This window comes from Aquarana catesbeiana, linkage group LG09 (genome assembly GCF_042186555.1).
Source record: "Aquarana catesbeiana isolate 2022-GZ linkage group LG09, ASM4218655v1, whole genome shotgun sequence".
Taxonomy (NCBI): Eukaryota; Metazoa; Chordata; class Amphibia; order Anura; family Ranidae; genus Aquarana; species Aquarana catesbeiana.
In genome coordinates this window covers 160,758,564-160,779,154 of record NC_133332.1, presented here as the reverse complement: position 1 = coordinate 160,779,154, position 20,591 = coordinate 160,758,564, and the positions used below count along the sequence as shown (strand labels likewise).

At 46.0% G+C, this 20,591-nt stretch overlaps 1 protein-coding gene across 3 annotated transcripts in view; it reads right to left on the bottom strand.

Moving 5' to 3' along the window:
- LOC141108087 (uncharacterized) overlaps positions 1-20,591 on the bottom strand; it is a 112,019-nt gene that overhangs the window by 40,921 nt on the left and 50,507 nt on the right. For all 3 annotated transcript variants that reach the window (XM_073599321.1, XM_073599322.1, XM_073599323.1), the window contains exons 8-10: positions 19,049-19,138; positions 6,815-6,940; positions 5,218-5,331 (exon numbers count right to left, since the gene is read on the bottom strand). In XM_073599321.1, coding sequence (XP_073455422.1) covers positions 5,218-5,331; positions 6,815-6,940; positions 19,049-19,138 — 330 coding nt within the window. The remainder of the gene's footprint in view (positions 1-5,217; positions 5,332-6,814; positions 6,941-19,048; positions 19,139-20,591) is intronic.

Here is a 20,591-nt window from a genome sequence, read left to right as displayed (position 1 = left end):
CGGCTAAGATACCTTGAATTCTTTGCGGGTAGGGGGGCTATCAATAAGCCAGACAATGTGTGAAACCTTTATCAAATAAAAAAAAAATTAAGCAAATCTTTGGTGACATTTACTGCTTGTGTTTGTTTTAGCTGACCCTGACAGAAATATGTTGAGTCCTGAAAATGGCGTGATTGTATAACCTTATACAAAGCACTGTTGGGTGTTAGTTACTAAAGGCAAAGTCACTTTGCACTACAAGTGCACTTGAAACTACACTTGTAGTGCACAGTGGATTTGCCCTTATGAAATAACACCCATTGTCACAGAAAGCAGCAATTAGAGCACCACAAAAGTGTTGTAGCATTGAGACAATAATCCACACATTCTTGATTAACAATCTTTTTAATACCTGCACAATCACATGTGCATTTTGACAAGGTTTTTAAAACAAACCAACATATTTGTTGTATAACAATTTTTGGGGTGGCATTAGAAAAAGTAGAAATGTCCATTTAAGATAAAACAGGCATGTTTCAAACCCACAAGAAAGACACAAATCTTGAACAAAGTTCACTTTTGCTAGAACTTGAAGGCAATATCAGACATGAGTATTTACAAACTGTGTTTGATATTGCGTTCAGATGGGGAGAAGTCACCTCAGGAAAAGCCAAATTTTGAAGATGCACACATTACGAATGTCAACATGTGCTAGCTGCCATCACGGGGGATCAAGGGACGTGTTTTGGGGGAGCAACCCCTTCCACTCAGCTACTTTATGATTGAGGAAGGGGTTGCACCCCCAAAACGCGTCCATTGATCTCCCGTGATGGCAGATAGCACATGTTGACACACTGTGTGCATCTTCAAAATTTGGCTTTTCTACAATTCGACAAAAAAATTTAAAATTGTAGCACACCATAAAAGAAAGGGCTTTGGAGGGGTTTTAAACTCTCCCCAAAACATCAATGATGTTCTTATTTTTTTGAATAACATCAATGATGTTTTTCTTGATGTTTTCCAATGCAACATTACACCCCATGATCTCCCCAATCATGATCTGTGCACTTTCCGAGGTGAAATGCCCTGGATCCACAACATCACGATCACCTAAAAAGATAGAAACCAAAAAAAACATGTATTATAAATATGCCGACATCCATCTCTTACCTGAGCCTGTGGTCACAGACACTCACCTGTTGTGGTGCCAATTTCCACCACGCCTTTCTCCTCCTGCTCTTCTTGTCTTTGGGGGATTTTCCCTTCTTCCAGAGGTGGGGGGTCTCTGGTCTCCTCGGTTGAGGGGTGTCCTCCGAGTCTTTTCTCCCCTATGTAAAAAAAAAAAAATGGTATACTTAGTTAGCACACGGATATTTGATGGCAGAACTATAAATATGAAACATTGCTTGGAAATGGGGTACAATTTTTTTTGTGGGCAGAGTTCCAAGATGTAGAATTTTCAGAGTCCTTTGTCAAGCTTCAATACTTTACCTGTCTTGTACAAGCTTCACAGATGGAGACACCCCTATAGTATACACTGGAGCACCTGTGTGGGACCCCCTAATAAAAAGGGTGTTCTTGTGTCCCACACTAGTGCTACAGCGTCCAGATGTGTAAACTGCTGCTGAGTGTCCTCTCCTTACACAGAATTGAGTTTGCATTTCATTCTAGTAACAAACCCATCTACACAACCAAATTATTTTCAGACAAGTAGGCCCTAAAAAATGTGGGCAAATGCATATGGCCAAAACAATGGTGTTTTATAGGCCGAAAGAAGAATGTTTGATACGAATGAATAATGTGCCCATGAACATGAAAGTTGACATTTTAAACTGTACAACAGTTAAGGAAAGCACGTGGAGCAGCACGAACGTAATAAACACAAAAAGAATAGGAACACAGCACAACTACTTACTTTTTTGCAGCACTCTCCGACTCTTTCTGTACTGCTCGTGTTCTCTTAATTTTAGGTCCGACCACCGCTTCCTGAGCTGATCTTTCGATCGATGTACCCCGAAATTCCAGTGCAGACTTTTGACCACTTTCGCCATGATCTTGGCCTTTTGGACATTGGGGTTGGGGTAAGGTCCATACTTTCCTTCATAGTCGTCCCTCTTCAGGATGTCGACCATCTCCAACATCTCCCCAAAGGACATATTTGATGCCTTAAATCGTCTCCTTCTGGATCCAGACGTTTCCGGCTCCAGGCTTTCCTCCTCCTCGTTGCTATAATTAACACGCACCTACTGTGTCTCCGCCATGTGCTCTTCCCCCACTGCGCCGAACGAAAAGGGGCGGGGAATAGACTAGAAAGAACGTCAGGGGCGGGCGGAGTTACACGCATGTGCAGTGTGTATAAAGCGTAACACGCGTGCGTAGTACGTATGATCTGTGAGCGGAGGAAGGAGTATACGAGGCGCCGATCATGATAACTAAGGTAACTTGGGCCTATACTGCTTCTAGATTGAGGCCTGTATTTGCACAAGTTTAGTAGACTTTAGGCTGACATTAGGGTTTGTCTTGTGTTGTGTCTTGCAGATAATAAAATGGATGGCTTCAATGACCACAACTTCCTCCCCCTGTTCATAGACAAGTACAGGGAGCTGCCCTGTCTGTGGCAGGTGAAACATCCACATTATAATCATAAACAAAAGAGGCAGGTAGCGCTGGAGAAACTGCTGGAGTTGGTGAAGCCGGTGGTCCCCACAGCAACCATCCCCTATTTAAAAACCAAAATTGGTGGCCTGAGGAGCACTTATCTTAGGGAGCGCAAGAAGGTCACGGATTCCCAGAGATCAGGAGCTGGAGCAGATGACGTTTATGTCCCCAGGCTGTGGTACTATGAGAGACTGCGATTTCTCTCAGACCAGACTGAAGTCAAGGAATCCCTCTCCACTCTTCCTTCCACTCTTCCTTCCACCCTATCTTCCACCCCAGCTGAGGCTTCCGATGTCCAACCTGGGCCTTCCAGCCAGGAAGAAGTGGAGGAGCCCAGCTGGAGTCAGATATAGCATTCTTCTACAGATTTCTTGTCAATAAATAAATGATATTTACTAGATGTCATTATTGATCACTAATTGCTGATTTAATAAAGTGTTTTACATATCAATAGACAGTAGTGGGCAAAAATAATTGGGACAAGAATGAAAAATGCTGGGCTCAGAATGATCATCAGTTATATTTGTTAACATTCAATTTGCAACAGTCATGAGATCAAAATTGTGTGTGATTGATGAATAAAAAACTAAAACTATGTCCCTTTTTCATACACAGGAAGACCTCAGCCAGGACGAGGCTGTGGAATGTGGCAGCCAGGAGGAGGCGGGGCTAAGTTGCAGCCAGGAGGAGGCGGCGCTAAGTGGCAGCCAGGAGAAGCCTGGGACCAGTCGCAGCCTGACCGAATCGCAGGTTCCTCCCCTCCGCTTTCCATACAAAAGTGCAAGGAAGGCGACTCACATGCAGGATTCAGCGCTCAGGCTCATTCAGGAGGTTTCTGCGTCCCTCAGAGCCTTACCCACTCCTGAAGAGGCCTTTGCCTGCATAGCTGCCACCAAACTGAAGTGCATGCAGGAGGGTCAACGCCTCATGTGTGAGAAACTGATTTATAAAGTCCTAACTAAGGGGGTGAGTGGTGAAATCACACGTAAGACTGACGTGATTGAGTTGGACCATCCTCCTCCTCCTCCTGCCACAACTCCACCACCAGAGCCACAGCGTGGAAGGAAGCGTGGAAGGAAGACCAGAGAGTGATGACCTGGGTTCAGTCTGGTCTGACAAAAGATGCAGCCTCTTGTATGACCACAGCCTGGGGACACAGGTGTCATCTGCTGCTTTCAGGATCTCTGGGACTTCTGGACTAGACTGCACTCCCTTAGATATGGACTCCTCAGGCCACCAATTTTGCAGTAAAATAATTGATGTGTGCCCTGGGGGTCAAAGGCTTCGCCAATTTCTGCTGTTTCTCCAGTGTTGCCTCCCTGTTTGTTTGGTTCTGAGCCCTTAATAAAGGCATTTTTGGTTCAATTATACTCGCCTATGAGTGTTTTCCTTCAAAAGAAACAGTTTGCTGGTGAGGAGGCAGGTACATTTCAAAAATACAATGTGAAATTAACAAGGGACACCAACACCAAGCAATCTACTTGAGATTAAATAATACAAGATAATAATGGTGTTGTGATAACTTGACACACAAAACACACACAAAAAAATTCTTTATTAAAAAGCAAACAAAATTTTTACAAAAAAACAGCCTTGAAAAAAAAATTTTTACAATTAAATAAAAACCAAAAAAAAATTGGTCAGATGTGACAAATCAAAATATATTGAGGGAATCACAATAAATAATAAAGAAAGAAGTTTGTGAGAAGTCTGTGTGAATATGAGCAGCAAAACTACTTCAGTCTTCTCACATTATAAAGAAGAAGAGAGTGCGCTGTATTAAACCATTTTTTACATTGCAGCGTGACGAAAGTGCTGTATCCATTCCGAACGCTAATTTTACCAGACCAAGCTGTTCCGTCTCGGAATATCTTCTGAGCATGCGTGGCACTTTGTGCGTCGGAATTGGCCGGTCGGAATTGACGCGATCGGATTTTGTTGTCGGAAAATTTTATAGCCTGCTCTCAAACTTTGTGTATTGGAAAATCCGATGGAAAATGTCCGATGGAGCCCACACACGGTCGGAATGTCCGACAACACGCTCCGATCGGACATTTTCCATCGGAAAATCCGACCGTGTGTACGGGGCATGAGAATGTGGCCAATATATTTTTTCTGTTCAGCTGTTTAGTAGGGATGCTGATCCCAGACATAATATAAAGATACCCGCTAGAGGGGACATCCATACTAAGTAAATTAAATTCCAGCATCAAAACGTGGAACAATAAACATTTAAAACCAGGAGTCACATCAAATGTTACTTTTATGTAAATGTTAGAATAATAATTCAAAATAGATACTTATTTAAAATATTCAATATTTTCCCTTTAGTCTATTGACTGCTGTGTTTTTTGCTATATTGTGTTGCAACTGGAAGTTGCTGGATGTGCACACAGAGAAGCTGGGAAGACAAAGCTTCCCCCCCTCCCAAGTTGCTTTTACTTTTTTCCCCCCAGACTTCACTTGCAATAACAGAGTCAGGTGCATGGTGATCGATTATGCAGATCGTCCAATTTCCCCCATACTGCAATCTCAGGCTGTATGATCAAATTTAGCAAAGTCAGAGTCTATATTTCTTACATCTATAAACGTATCCGGGTTGATTCCAATGGCTTGAAAGAACTGGCTGTCTTCCTTTATTTCTGCTTCTTCTATCTCCTTTAAGGTTGTGAATATTTTTAAATCTTGATACTCCTGAAAAGAACAGAACTTTTTGTTAAAATTTCTCTTTGACTACTGTATGTTTATACTATAATTAGAATGATATGAATATATGAGTATATAGGGTGGCAATGTATGCTGAAGAAACAAAGATCTCTGCATAAAAAGCCACAGTGTTCTACCAAATGCCAATATGTCACTTATGCCGCGTACACACGGTCGGACTTTTCGTCTACAAAAGTCCAACGGACGCTGACGGACTAAAGCTGGCTGGTAATCCGATCGTGTGTGGGCTTCTCCGGACTTTCAACTGACTTTTTTAGCCTCAAATCCGACGGACTTTAGATTTGAAACATGCTTCAAATCTTTACGTCGTAAGTACGACGGACCCCGAAATCCGCTCGTCTGTGTGCTAGTCCGACGGACAAAAACCCATGCTAGGGCAGCTATTGGCTACTGGCTATGAACTTCCTTATTTTAGTCCGGTGTACGTCATCACATACGAATCCGTCGGACTTTTGTGTGGTCGTGTGTAGGCAAGTCCGTTCGTAAGAAAGTCTGCCGCAAGTCCGCCGAAGGTACGTCGGAAGTATGTCGGACAGGCTGTCGGACTTTTGTAGACGAAAAGTCCGACCGTGTGTACGCGGCATTAGAGTTTATAGGCCAAGTTCACCTTTTTTTTCTAAATTCAAGCTCCCCTATGTACCAATATAGCATTAATGTACTTATTTTACAAAAATAAAACAGCTTTCCATGTATTCTACACAGGCATGCCTCACTCTCTTCCAAGCTGTTTAAACACACTTATCTATTACTTCTGCCTAACTTCCTGGACAGACTTTAGGTCATTACACAGGAGAGAGTTGACCAGCTGAGGGTAGATGATGCAGGGGGTGTACTAATGAGATCAGCAGAAGTAATCGAGTAGTGTGTTTAAAGTGGTTGTAAACCCATTACAACCACTTTAACCTACAGGTAAGTCTAGATTAAGGCTTACCTGTAGGTGCAAGAAATATTTCCCAAACCTAAAAGGTTTAGGAGATATTTGCAGAAATAGCGTCACCGATAGACAATCGGGCGCAGGCGCACTGAGCGTGCCGTTCCTAACGGCGATCATGCCGTTAGTGGCAGCACCAGCGCACATACACAGGAGTGACGTCTGGCCGGAGCCGTGATACCTGGAAGTCACTCCAGGATAGATGGCGACGTCAGAGGAGGCGAACGAGGGCCGATGTGGGGGCTTCGATCTCAGGTAAGTAATTCATAATGAGCTAGTATGCTATGCATACTAGCTCATTATGCCTTTGTCTTGCAGGGTGTATTTTTTTTTTTTTTTAAAGAGGCTTTACTTCCTCTTTAAACAGCTATGAAGAGAGTAAGGCAGCCTGTGTAGAATACATAGAAAGCGGTTTTATTTTTGCAAAATAAGTACATTAATGCTATATTGGTACATAGGGGAGCTGGAATTTTGAAGAAAAAAAAAGGTAAACTTATCCTTTAACAGTTTAACCCTTACCCTGCATATGATGCTATAGATCTGCCTGAAGTCTTCCACACTTCTTTCTATAATCCACAGGTTTGCATTTAAGGAACCCTCTTCAGATACACAGATCTTGTATGTATTCCTGTCTTTTGTTGGACTCTGAAAAGATAAAGTTACATAAATGAATTATCTTCTTTGAAGAAATATGCTAATATGCATTTTGCACTTTCATTAAACCCAAACTCTCAAATGTTGTGGTGAGAAAAGCGCAATAACATACCAGCCAGGCGTGGCCTGGGCATGGCGGAGTGAGGTCGCTTTGTGCTTGAGCTCCCGACTCCAGACCCACTAACACGGCAGTTATGCTATCATTTCAACACGTTTTTTCTCGGCCATGAGCTTCCGGAAAAGAGGCAAGAACAGGGGATCTGCTAGGACAAATCCGGCCTCACAGATAGATCACTTTCTCAGAGAAAAGCTCAAAGAAAGACCGGAGGCCTACACGGACTCTACACGTGGCGGGACCCGACCGGCTTCCTCCACAGGCGATATGGCAGCCTCACAGCAGTCGAGCCAACAGACCCTGACGGGGATCCCAGCTTTATTAAACCCCTCTATGTGCAGTCAGCCAGGAACCAGCACAGCTTCAGGGTTCCCAGGGGATGACTCAGACATACGAGCCCTGTTGAAGGCTCTCCCGACCAAAGCAGACATGGAGGCCCTCCCTACCAAAGCTGACATGGAGGCGCTGGTATTGAGAGTGGAGGAACAGCACCGTAGAGACCTACAGGAGATCCGTACGGAGGTACAAGAGATCGATGACAGACTGACTAGAGAGGAGGCCTCGATGGGATCTCTGAAGCTCCGTGTTACACAGCTGGAGAGAGCCCAGCAGAAACACCAAGAACAACTGGCAGAAGTTCAATTGCATGCCGAAGACTTGGAGAACCGAAGCCGCAGGCAGAATCTGAGGTTCCGAGGGATTCCAGAAGCAACCGGCCAGGAGAACCTGTCAGCAACGGTGAGAGCTATTATTCACACGATACTGGACGGGGACATACCAGCATCCCTGGAATTTGATAGAGTACATAGGGCGCTCGGTCCCAGAATGGCGGATGCAGACAGACCACGCGATGTGCTGTGCCGTTTACACCGCTACAGTCACAAGGAGCAGATCATGCGGGCAGCACGTCTCAAAGGCTCCGTGGATTTCGATGGGGCACAAATAGCAATTTTCCCAGATATATCCAGGGCCACTTTGTGGAGAAGATCTATGCTAAAACCCCTGCTGGAGCGATTAAACAGAGCGGATCTAACATATCGGTGGGGTTTCCCAGTGCAACTGACTATTCGTAAAGGCGCGGATTATTTTACCCTCAGGCGCCATGCAGAGCTCCCTGACCTCTTTGCTTTTTTACACATGGAGCCGTTCCCGCTGAGGAATTGGCTGGGGCCCCTGCCAAAAAGTGACCCTCGGCCTACCTCCCAGATCGCCCAGGTGGGGCTCCCCCGTCGGTCAGCAAGGCGTCGCCAGAGAGAACCCACTCCCTTGGGAAGGGGAGATCCGGAACCATAAGACCCCACACTACTCTCAAGTAAGTGACAGGATGATTGATCTCTCGGCATCAGGAAACTGATTTTATGCTAAACCAGTCGGATGGCTATGGATCTAATTAAGGAGCCACCCACCCCCCCCCAGCCCCTTTTTTTTTCTGTTTGTTGAGTACCACTGGCCGCCCTCCGGATGGTCCCTTTTGTTTGTCTGCTCTTTCCCCTCGCCTCCCTCCCGGTGCTTAGCCATTATTTTGCGGAACCCATGTGTATCTACCTGCTCTCCCGGACACTAATGTATAGTTGTTTTGTGCACTTGAGCAGGAGGACACACTGGGGCTTACATTTACTGCCAAAATGCTGAGGAATTATTTTCAGGAGAGACTAACCTACCATTTCCATGGGAAAGAGGTGCAGTAACTGTTCTCATACAAAGAAATATAAGGAGTCTAATAATGCATAGTTTGGGCGAACTACCCGAGATCTCCAATCAAACAACCTCAATCCTTTTACATTATGTATTTTTTTTTCTTTTTTATTTAGCTGTGTTTCTAGGTTTCTCTCTTGGTTATTCGAATAGATACAGACCGGTTATTGCTACAAGATCTGGTTTACAGAACACACTAGGGCCTAACGTTTTAAGGGGAGAGATGGCGGGGAGGAGGAGGGTGGGAGCTATAGAGGAGGTGGACCATGTTTTTGGGGGGTGGCACATAGGAATCCGGAAGAGTAGCGGTCTATCTCGGCTTTTTTTTGCCACCTGAGTAGCAGGGGGAGGGTCACGTGCGGCCCAAACAGTTCTGGGTTAGGACCGTGACCCCTACTGACGCTCAGGAAGGTGGCACCCTGCCTGCCGAGAGGAGGTATGTTCGGAAAGGGATTAAGGTGACACTGATAAGATTCTGAGTTCCGGGCGCCAAACCACACGATCTGTTAAGCCAATGGTTTAGAGGTAGGTTTGGTATTTTGCTGTTCTATGTATGTAAGGCCTCTGACGATGCACACTCGCTCATTTGACAACGATTAGGGTCGTTATAAGAGACCCACGGGGCTGTGTCCATCCATGCAGTGGGTGGGATGTTTGATAGGGGTGGTAGATCTTGATAGGAGTATACCCCTCTTACATGCAGTTAAGTTTTGTAGATTAAGACGTGTTGACTATTATTTTTTTTATTTTATATGCTGTCTTTGTTTGATATTTTTATGAAGTACACTATTTCAGTGGTGGGTCAGAAGAGGGAGCTCTCGATTCCGACGTGTGCAGTCACAACCCCACATAGGTTATCACCCCTCTGGAGCTCCTAGTTGTAGCTCCACGGGTGTATTGAGACTTAGTCTCGTAAGAGCCCTGAGCGCATTAGATATTCGAGTCCACTGATATTTACGTAGCTCGTTCTTTCTTTTTTCTGCTTTTTCGCCTTTCTTCCTCTTATATCTACACCTTTTTTCCTTCTCTGCTACTTTCCCGCTTACCCCCCCTTTTTTTCTTTTTTTTTTTTTTTTCCCCTTTCCTCGCCCCTCTAGCTCACCCTTCCTTTACCCCAATCCAGTTAGATCAGTGAGCTCAATGGAGTCTATCAGGTTGATGTCCATTAACACGAAGGGGCTTAACACCCCTGAAAAAAGATCCGTGGTACTATCCAACATAAGACATGTGAAAGCCCACATATGCTTCCTCCAGGAGACTCATTTTCGTGCCAATGGTATCCCGAGATTAAAAGACCGATATTTCCCAACTGTCTATCACGGGTGTTCCGTTGATTCTAAGTCCAAGGGAGTCAGCATACTGATACGATCCACGACACCGTGGACGTTTCGCGACACTTGGAATGATAAGGAAGGACGGGCTCTATTTGTGAAAGGGGTATTGGGTGGCTCCCTGGTAACCTTGGTGAACCTGTATCTCCCCAACACTGGTCAGATTGAGTTCTTGGAACCCATTCTGACCAATCTAGTTGACTTCGCTGAAGGTGAGGTGATTTTGGGAGGAGATCTCAATTTTGCCATGGACCCCGCCATAGATACCTCCAGGCAATCCTCACAACTCTCCTATGCGGCACTCAAACGCCTAAAAAAGAACTTTTATGCCTTCCATCTGGTAGACATCTGGAGGATAATGCATTCCGACCCAGAAGGATTTTACCTTTAATTCACATCCACATGACTCATATACTAGAATCGATATGTTTCTGGTGCCCCAATCTCTCCTGTCTAGAGTTCGGTCCGCATCAATAGGTTCCATCACCTTTTCGGACCATGCCCCGGTGTTTGTAGACATAGATATACTACCCCATAGACCCAAACAATGGCAATGGAAGCTCAATGACTCACTGATTCAGTCTCCAGAGGTGATTGAGGAGGTGGCAAGAGAGTTGAGGAATTTCTTCTCATCAAACGCAGAAGGTGAGTGCGCTCCCTTGCTGGTGTGGGAGGCCCACAAATGCACCATTAGGGGGATCTTGATAAAAATCGGTACACGACTTAAGAAGGAAAGAGCTCAGCAAACTCTTGACCTTCTAGGGAAAATTAGAGACCTAGAATCTACCCATAAACAAACAAGAGCCATTCAAACACTGCGGGAGCTTACGACCCTTAGGGGTCAATTGAAATCCCTGGCATTGGATAGGGCTAAAGCAGTCATAGCTAGGTGCAAACGCACTTTTTATGAACACAGTAACAAGTGTGGCAGGCTGTTAGCTAGGGCCTTGAGAGCCCAGAGGGCACAAGCGTTTATTCCCAAATTAAAGGGAGAAGATGGCTCTAAAGTACATACTACAGAGGGAATACTGGACCAGTTCCGCAAATACTACCCCGCACTATACAATATTAAATGTCCGTCCTCGGGATTCGAGCAATCCCACGAACAGGAAGCGATAAGGGCTTACATTCAGAAATCGGACCTTCCCCGGTTACCTGAAGAGGTCTTAAAGACCTTGGAAGAGCCGTTGTCAGGAGAAGAGGTATTGATGGCCATTGCACGTATGCATACGGGCAAAGCACCAGGCCCCCGATGGCTACACGCTGATGTATTTTAAGACGTTTAGCAACATTCTGACACCACATTTCTTAGCGGCCTTCAATGACGCCGGGGAGGGGGCACTACCCCCAGAGGATTCCCTACGTGCTTTCATCTCAGTAATCCCCAAGGAGGGCAAGGACCCTTTATTATGTCAAAACTACAGACCAATTTCGCTCCTCAACATTGACCTGCAGATCTTTACTAAGGTACTTTCCATGAGGCTGTCAGAATGAATTCCCTCACTGGTCCATTTAGACCAGGTAGGCTTCGTACCTTCCAGAGAGGCGAGGGATAACACCATAAAGGCAATTAATCTTATTCACGCAGCCAGATTACAACACACCCCGCTGCTACTTCTCTCTACCGACGCCGAAAAGGCATTCGATAGAGTGAGCTGGCCCTTTCTAATCGAGACATTACACCAAATAGGTTTTGGAAAACGGATGATGAATTGGATACATGCCATTTACTCCAAGCCCACAGCAAGAGTAAAAGTCAATGGCCAGCTCTCCTCCCCCTTTGGTATCTCCAATGGGACTAGGCAGGGTTGCCCCCTGTCCCCCCTGATATTTATATTATCCCTAGAACCCTTCCTTCGCACAGTAAGAGACAACCCCAACATAACGGGAATTCAACTCAGTGAGTCACTTGCTCCTAAAACGGCAGCTTTCGCGGACGACTTACTCTTTTTCATAACAAACCCCTTAGTCTCTATACCTAATTTAATGTCAGAACTGCGGACCTATGGCACCCTATCTGCCTTCAAAGTAAACTTCTAAAAATCAGAAGCGTTAAATATATCCATGTCAGACTCCATGCTCAACCTTCTAAAACTAGACTTTCCCTTTAAATGGTCAGAGTCATATATTACATACTTGGGCATCCGCCTACCGGGCAGGGTAGAGGATATCTTCTCAATTAATTTCCCCCTCCTTCTTTCAGACATCAAAAAGGACCTACTAAAATGGCAATCACGCAAGTTCTCTTGGTTCGGACGGTGCAGTATTATAAAAATGAATATTATGCCCCAACTACTATACTACCTCCAGACCAGTGGCGGCCCGTCCATAGGGGGCGCCTGGGCGCCGCCCCCCCCCCCCCCCCCCCTCCAGGCAGCAACAAAAAAAAAACAAAAAAAAAACAAAAAAAAAAAAAATTTTTTTTAATACTGGCCCTTTAAAAAAAAAAAAAAACAGGAAAAAAAAAGTCCTTAAGTGCACTGTGTTCGGACGCCGGATACAGTGCGACGCCGGACACAGTGCACTTATAGGAAGCGCCACGTCTATGCAATCACGAGATTGCAGACGTGGCGCTGCATTTGCGGGCGTTCAGCCCGCCTTGGGGCGTTTTCTGAAGCGCCAAGTAGCTTCCGCTCGGCCATAGTAATACATACTACAGGCGCCGGGCGGAAGCTACTTGGCACTTCAGATTTGATTGACATCTGCCCTGAGTCAGATGTCACTTCCTGGTTCTCTCTCTCATTGCACCCGAGAGAGGAAGCAGGAAGAATGCTGGTGCCAGTGTGAGGAGGAGGACACCGCAGGAGACTGAAGGTAAGTACCGCTGTGTGGAGAATCGGGGGGACACCTGCTGAGGGGGGGGCTCTGATGGGGACAACTGCTGTGGGGGGCTCTGATGGGGACAACTGCTGTGGGGGGCTCTGATGGGGACAACTGCTGTGGGGGTTCTGATGGGGACACCCTGCTGTGGGGGGTTCTGATGGGGACACCCTGCTGTGGGGGGTTCTGATGGGGACACCCTGCTGTGGGGGGTTCTGATGGGGACACCCTGCTGTGGGGGGTTCTGATGGGGACACCCTGCTGTGGGGGGTTCTGATGGGGACACCTGCTGTGGGGGGGACTCTGATGGGGACACCTGCTGTGGGGGGGACTCTGATGGGGACACCTGCTGTGGGGGGGACTCTGATGGGGACACCTGCTGTGGGGGGGACTCTGATGGGGACACCTGCTGTTGGGGGACTCTGATGGGGACACCTGCTGTGGGGGGACTCTGATGGGGGACACCTGCTGTGGGGGGCTCTGATGGGGGACACCTGCTGTGGGGGGCTCTGATGGGGGACACCTGCTGTGGGGGACTCTGATGGGGGACACCTGCTGTGGGGGACTCTGATGGGGGACACCTGCTGTGGGGGGGACTCTGATGGGGACACCTGCTGTGGGGGGACTCTGATGGGGACACCTGCTGTGGGGGGACTCTGATGGGGGACACCTGCTGTGGGGAGCTCTGATGGGGACACCTGCTGTGGGGGGACTCTGATGGGGACACCTGCTTGGGGGGACTCTGATGGGGACACCTGCTGTGGGGGGACACTGATGGGGGACACCTGCTGTGGGGGGGACTCGGATGGGGGACACCTGCTGTGGGGGGGACTCTGATGGGGGACACCTGCTGTGGGGGGGACTCTGATGGGGGACACCTGCTGTGGGGGGGACTCTGATGGGGGACACCTGCTGTGGGGGGGACTCTGATGGGGGACACCTGCTGTGGGGGGACTCTGATGGGGGACACCTGCTGTGGGGGGCTTTGATGGGGGACACCTGCTGTGGGGGGCTCTGATGGGGGACACCTGCTGTGGGGTCTCTGATGGGCGACTCCTGTTTTGGGGGGACTCTGATGGGGACACCTGCTGTGGGGGGACTCTGATTGAGACACCTGCTGTGGGGGACACCTGCTGTGGGGGGCTCTGATGGGGGACACCTGCTGTGGGGGGACTTTGATGGGGGACACCTGCTGTGGGGGGACTTTGATGGGGGACACCTGCTGTGGGGGGACTCTGATGGGGGACACCTGCTGTGGGGGGACTCTGATGGGGGACACCTGCTGTGGGGGGCTCTGATGGGGGACACCTGCTGTGGGGGGCTTTGATAGGGGACACCTGCTGTGGGGGGCTCTGGTGGGGGACACCTGCTGTGGGGGGCTCTGGTGGGGGGCTCTGATGGGGGACACCTGCTGTGGGGGGCTCTGATGGGGGACACCTGCTGTGGGGGGCTCTGATGGGCGACTCCTGTTTTGGGGGGACTCTGATGGGGACACCTGCTGTGGGGGGACTCTGATTGAGACACCTGCTGTGGAGGACACCTGCTGTGGGGGGCTCTGATGGGGGACATCTGCTGTGGGGGGGACTTTGATGGGGGACACCTGCTGTGGGGGGACTCTGATGGGGGACACCTGCTGTGGGGGGCTCTGATGGGGGACACCTGCTGTGGGGGGCTCTGATGGGGGACACCTGCTGTGGGGGGCTTTGATGGGGGACACCTGCTGTGGGGGGCTTTGATAGGGGACACCTGCTGTGGGGGGCTCTGATGGGGGACACCTGCTGTGGGGGGCTTTGATAGGGGACACCTGCTGTGGGGGGCTCTGGTGGGGGGCTCTGATGGGGACACCTGCTGTGGGGGGACTCTGATGGGGACACCTGCTGTGGGGGGACTCTGATGGGGACACCTGCTGTGGGGGGATTCTGATGGAGACACCCTGCTGTGGGGGACACCTGCTGTGGGGGGCTCTGATGGGGACACCTGCTGTGGGGGGCTCTGATGGGGACACCTGCTGTGGGGGGCTCTGATGGGGACACATGCTGTGGGGGGACACTGATGGCAACTCTGATGTAAGGGGACAGAGGCTGTATTTGGGGGGGGCAGAGGCTGCATTTGATGTGACAGAGGCTGCATTTGATGTGACAGAGGCTGCATTTGGTGTGACAGAGGCTGCATTTGATGTGACACAGGCTGCATGTAAGAAGGGACTGCTGGGGACACCTGATGGCATCTGGTTGTAGGCGACGTGGCTAGTGACACGCTCAGGGCTCCCACTGATTCTGCATTATGGTGAGTTGAACGATTTTATATTACAATGTAATAATAGTAATAATGAGCTTCAATCATCCTGACACCATAACAACCATGGTGCCGGGATGATTAAAGCGCTAACACCAGGTGTTTGGAGTATCCTTATCTGCTGATTGTTAAACTTTGTAGAATACACATTTCTTTTGTTGTGTAGGATCTAGGCCTGCTGTCCCTCTCTCCCTCTCCCTCCATCCCTCGTTCATCTCAGACTCTAACCACACCACCTTAGAGCCACGCCCACTATTTCGCTGAAACCACGCCCATTTCCACCAAGTGGGAGGGGTCAAAAAGGAAGGGCGGGGTCTGGCGCCCCCCCATCCTAAAACTTCACCAGCCGCCACTGCTCCAGACCCTCCCCGTCAAGGTTCCGAAGGCCTTTTTGCGGGCTACAAACCGTACTATAGGCAGGTTTATCTGGGCCCAGAAACCTCCGAGGTTGGCACAGGCCATTTTAAGGCTACCTAAAACGTCGGGAGGCATAGGCCTTCCAGATGTAAGTCTGTACCACGTCACGTGCCACTTGACAAGAATTATAGATTGGTGTAAACATGAAAAGCTAAAGCAATGGATCCAAATAGAGCAACTTCTTTCGGGATTAGAGTTAAAGGGAATTCCCTGGTGTCAGAAGAACCTACCAGCTAACATAGTAAAACACCCAACGATAGGAGAGACTTGGCGAATAACACAAAAAATCAATAAAGAATGCTCGATCGCACCGGCACCTTCCCCACTAACACCAGTAATTGGGAACCCAGATTTTAGGCCGGGGTGGCAAGACACTAGTTTTCAGGAGTTGAAGGGCAGTGAAAGGAGTCAACTTCGACACTTCATACTAAATGGACAGTGGATGTCCAGGAACGCTATCATGAATGACCCACTGTTGGAATGCCTTTCCTTCTGGCAAAAACTACAATTAGCTCACTTTATTAAAGCACAAACTTCACCGACACCATATTTAAGATCCCTGACACCATTCGAGCAACTAAGCCTGGAGCAAGAACCTATGCGACACACCATCTCATTAACATACCAACTCCTGCTCGCGTCCCCTAAAGGCTATAAACCCCCATATATAAGTAAATGGGAACGAGACCTGGGCATACAGCTTACCGAGAAACAAGTGGAAAGAGTAATTCTCTTCACTTTCAAAACCTCAATTTGCGCCACCCAACAGAAAGCAGGATTTAAAATACTGTCTCAATGGTATTACACCCCAGCTAGGCTGCACCAGATGTTTCCTCAAAGCTCAGATCTTTGTTGGAGATGTGGAGAGGAGGCGGGCACCCTGCTCCATATCTTTTGGTCATGTAAGCGTCTGTCTCCCTTCTGGTCTGAGGTCCATAGAATTACACAAAAGTTTACAGACAGGGAGCTACCCAAGAGTCCAGAATTCTTTTTATTGCATCACCATGAAATCCCGAGTAAAGCGTACAGGAAGTCGATCCTCCCCCTGTTGAGCACAGCAGCGAAAAGCTGTATCCCTCTGCTCTGGAAGCAAACGGAATCCCCGGCGGTGGCGTTGTGGCTAAAGAAAATAGCCGACATTTACAAAATGGAGGACTTAATAGCAACAGAAAAAGGGAACAGTGAAAAATTCCTTAAGAAATGGTACTATTGGCGTGAATTTTTCTACTCAGAGGAGCATGCAAGACTGCTAGCTTAAACACGGAGAAAACACTTGAGGTAATGAGATCAGGGGGTAAAAAGGGTCAACATGGCTCTCTTTCTGGACAATATGGGTGAGCTGAGGGGCAAGGTGAGAGATCTCGTCGGTCCCTTACGCTTTCCATCCCCCTTCCTCAATCTCCCTCATGTCCTTTCCCCTCCCCCCCGTCCCTCCTTTTTTTACTGAATTTCCAGTTACTATTACACTTTCATTCCTTCTCTTTTTTCTTTATTCTCGTCTGTTGTATCTTCTTTAATTTTCTAATTACTTATAGAACCGCTAGGTTCTTGTTATCTATAATGAAAATAATGACCCTATGGTCACACCTTATAGTTTATCGGTTTCATACATATAGGAGCCTATTTACACATGGGAATCAGAGAGCTCCCTAACCTTGAAACTGTCTTTACAAACAAAGTTGGTTGGGTTACAATGTCAATAAATGCTTTCAAGGTTGGAGGGAAATGTTCAGACAAACTGAGAGGTTCCAGGTTGGAACTAATACAATGTCGTGTCCTCTGGCTTATTATATTAGCATGACTATATTTGTATGATTTTCATTATATCATGTATTTCACAAATAAAGAATTTGAAAAAAAATAACATACCAGCCAGACATGTACAGAACATAGTCAGTGAAGTCTGCAATGCTGAATTTTTATCTTTCATGCCTTTTGGACCTGCAGCTATCTGAATACCTGAACAATGACAACATCTAATTTGACGCAATCACTATTCAACCAATAATTTTCAGATAAGTTGTTTTTAAATCCACTTTTGTGGCGTTGGGTGAGCAGGGCTGCCATCTGTCTGAATTTCAAGCTGTTTACTGCTAGCCTTAGGCTGGCCATACATGGATCAAAATTTGGCCAAGTCAGCAGGGACTGGCTAAAGTTCGATCCATGTGTGACCACTGTGGTTGAACTACTGATCAACTCCTGCTCAACCACCCTGTCAGAGGGAGTCTCCCCCGCTGTCAGAATACAAAAGCGCAGCAGGGAGGGTTACCCCATCCACTTTGAATATGTGGATGGGGGAATTGATTCAGATGGCTAAATGAAAAAAATGAAATCATGTATGGCCACCTTTAGTTTAGGGCTTTTAGTGGAACTCCAGGCAAACAGCTACATGAACATATGAAATACATATATGTTTACAATTTTACCTTCCAAAGGATTTGTCATTTTGGGTAGTTTTTGTGATGCACAGACATCTGCTAGTCAGTGTGGTCACCAGACATGCGCACTGCCGAAAAATTAGTTCGTTTTCGTTTAATTTGTTTTTTTTCGGAAATTTGAAAATTCGAAATGTCAAAAAATTCGTAAATTTGTAAATTTGAAAATTTGGAATTCGAAAATTCAGAAAATTTGAAATTCGTAATTCGTAAATTTGAAAATTCGGAATTTCGTAAATGCGAAATTTCGGAATTAGAAAATTCGGAAATTCGAAAATTCGCAAATGGAACGGAAATGGAACGAAACTAAATAATAATTATTAATAATATGTTTTTATTATTATTATTGTTATTTATTATTAATTAGTTACGTTCCATTCGTTTAGATACAGCATTCGTTATTATGGATAATTCATAACTTCGGATAAATTCATATTCGTTACATTCACTAACAGCCAAATTTGAAAGGAAATTCCAATATCTATAATTTAATAGATAGTAGTAGTTAAGTTATTGTTAGTTATTATTTCAGATTTTCGAATTTCAAATTTCCGAAATTTCGGATTTTCAAATTTCCGATATTATGAAATTTTGAATTTTTGGATTTTCGAATTCCAAATTTCGAATTTCGAATTTTTGGTTTTCGAAATTTCTTTTTTGGAAATTCAAAAATTTGGATATTTCCAAATTGACAAATTTGTCTACATTAGTTAAAAAACTAATTCGGAACTAAATGAATTGCACATGTCTAGTGGTCAGTCTGCTTCTTCCTGGTTTAGCAGTTCTACATCCTGGGTCAGCTATCTACAGTAAATCAGCTCCTTGATCTGACTTTTAATACTTCTGTTTTACACTGAGGTAAACACATACTGTACTCCTGTATAAACAGATTATATTTTCTATACATTCCAATTTATCATTTTCAGGTCCCAATGAAGGACATTTAGATGCTGATGGAGCCAAGTAAAAACAACACATACACCTACAATACCTCACAGATTTTTACAGTCCAATTTTCTTGTAGCCATTTCTGAAGGACAGCATCAATGATTAATGACAGATAGTCACTTTCACAGGGCTCCTGAATAAAAAAAAAAAACCCCAAAAAATTACACTGGGAAGTGCATTTGTTTAAAGTTAGCCATAGACATAAGAAAGCAGTGGATCATGTGGGCACAATCAGAATGACAAGGAGGGAAGGTAGTACCTGAATTGTTGCAGGAAAAACCATTGTGATCATCCAATACAAATTGAACACGGGCATGCAGCATTTCTCCTGTGATATACTCTGTATACTGTCTAGGAATGTCTGTGACAGTCTAATTGTATCCACAGATATGTGGTTTTGTCATCTTATCTATTTGAAACTGGTTGGATGGAGCAATGATACCTCACATTGATGGACTTTTTACAAGAAGAATTATAACAGTTGGTACACACAGTGTGCTTTAAGAAACAAGCATGCATGAAATTACTACTTTTTTTTTTTAGATTTCAATATTTCTATTCTCTATTTGTCATTGGCCACACAGAAACAAAATTTCTTTAGAAATGTTGCTTTATCTTTTAGAGTTCTCACATGGGATTCAATAGAGTTAAAATAAAACAGGGCCACCCTTAAGCCATTACGTACCTAGGTATCTGGCTACCATTTGAACACTCAACCACCTCCCTATCCTCACCCACATCATACAGGACCAGCACACTTGGGATTACTTGTGGATTTTCTGGTTTGGAAGAGCCGCCATTCTAAAAATAAATGCCTTACCAAGGCATCTACATCTATTCCAAGCCATATCTATACATCTCCCCAACACCTTCTTTTGCAACATTCAAGTAATGTTCTGTAGATTCCTGTGGGACCACAAACCACCCAGAATTAGAATGCATACTCCCACTAGGCCTAACTTAGTAGGCATTGGCTTCCCTGACATTTAAATATATATTATTGAGCCTGCCATTTCACGCACATAGTGGATTGGAACATCTACATAAATACTAAAAACTGGACCCATATTGAACAATAGGGATCGGCCGAACACCCCCCCCCCCCGTTCGGGTTCACACCAGAACATGCGAACAGGCAAAAAATTTGTTCGAATACGTGAACACCGTTAAAGTCTATGGGACACGAACATGAAAAATCAAAAGTGCTAATTTTAAAGGCTTATATGCATGGTATTGTCTTAAAAAGTGTTTGGGGACCTGGGTCCTGCCCCAGGGAACATGTATCAATGCAAAAAAAAAGTTTTAAAAAAGGCCGTTTTTTCGGGAGCAGTGATTTTAATAATGCGTAAAGTGAAACAATAAAAGTGTAATATTCCTTTAAATTTCGTAAATGGGGGTGTCTATAGTATGCCTGTAAAGTGGCGCATGTTTCCCGTGCTTAGAACAGTCTGACAGCAAAATGACATTTCTAAAGGCTATAATGAATTGTCGGTCCGGCAATACACAAAAGTTCATTTATAAAAATGGCATGGGATTCCCCCACAGGGGAACCCCGAACCAAAATAAAAAAAAAATGCGTGGGGGTC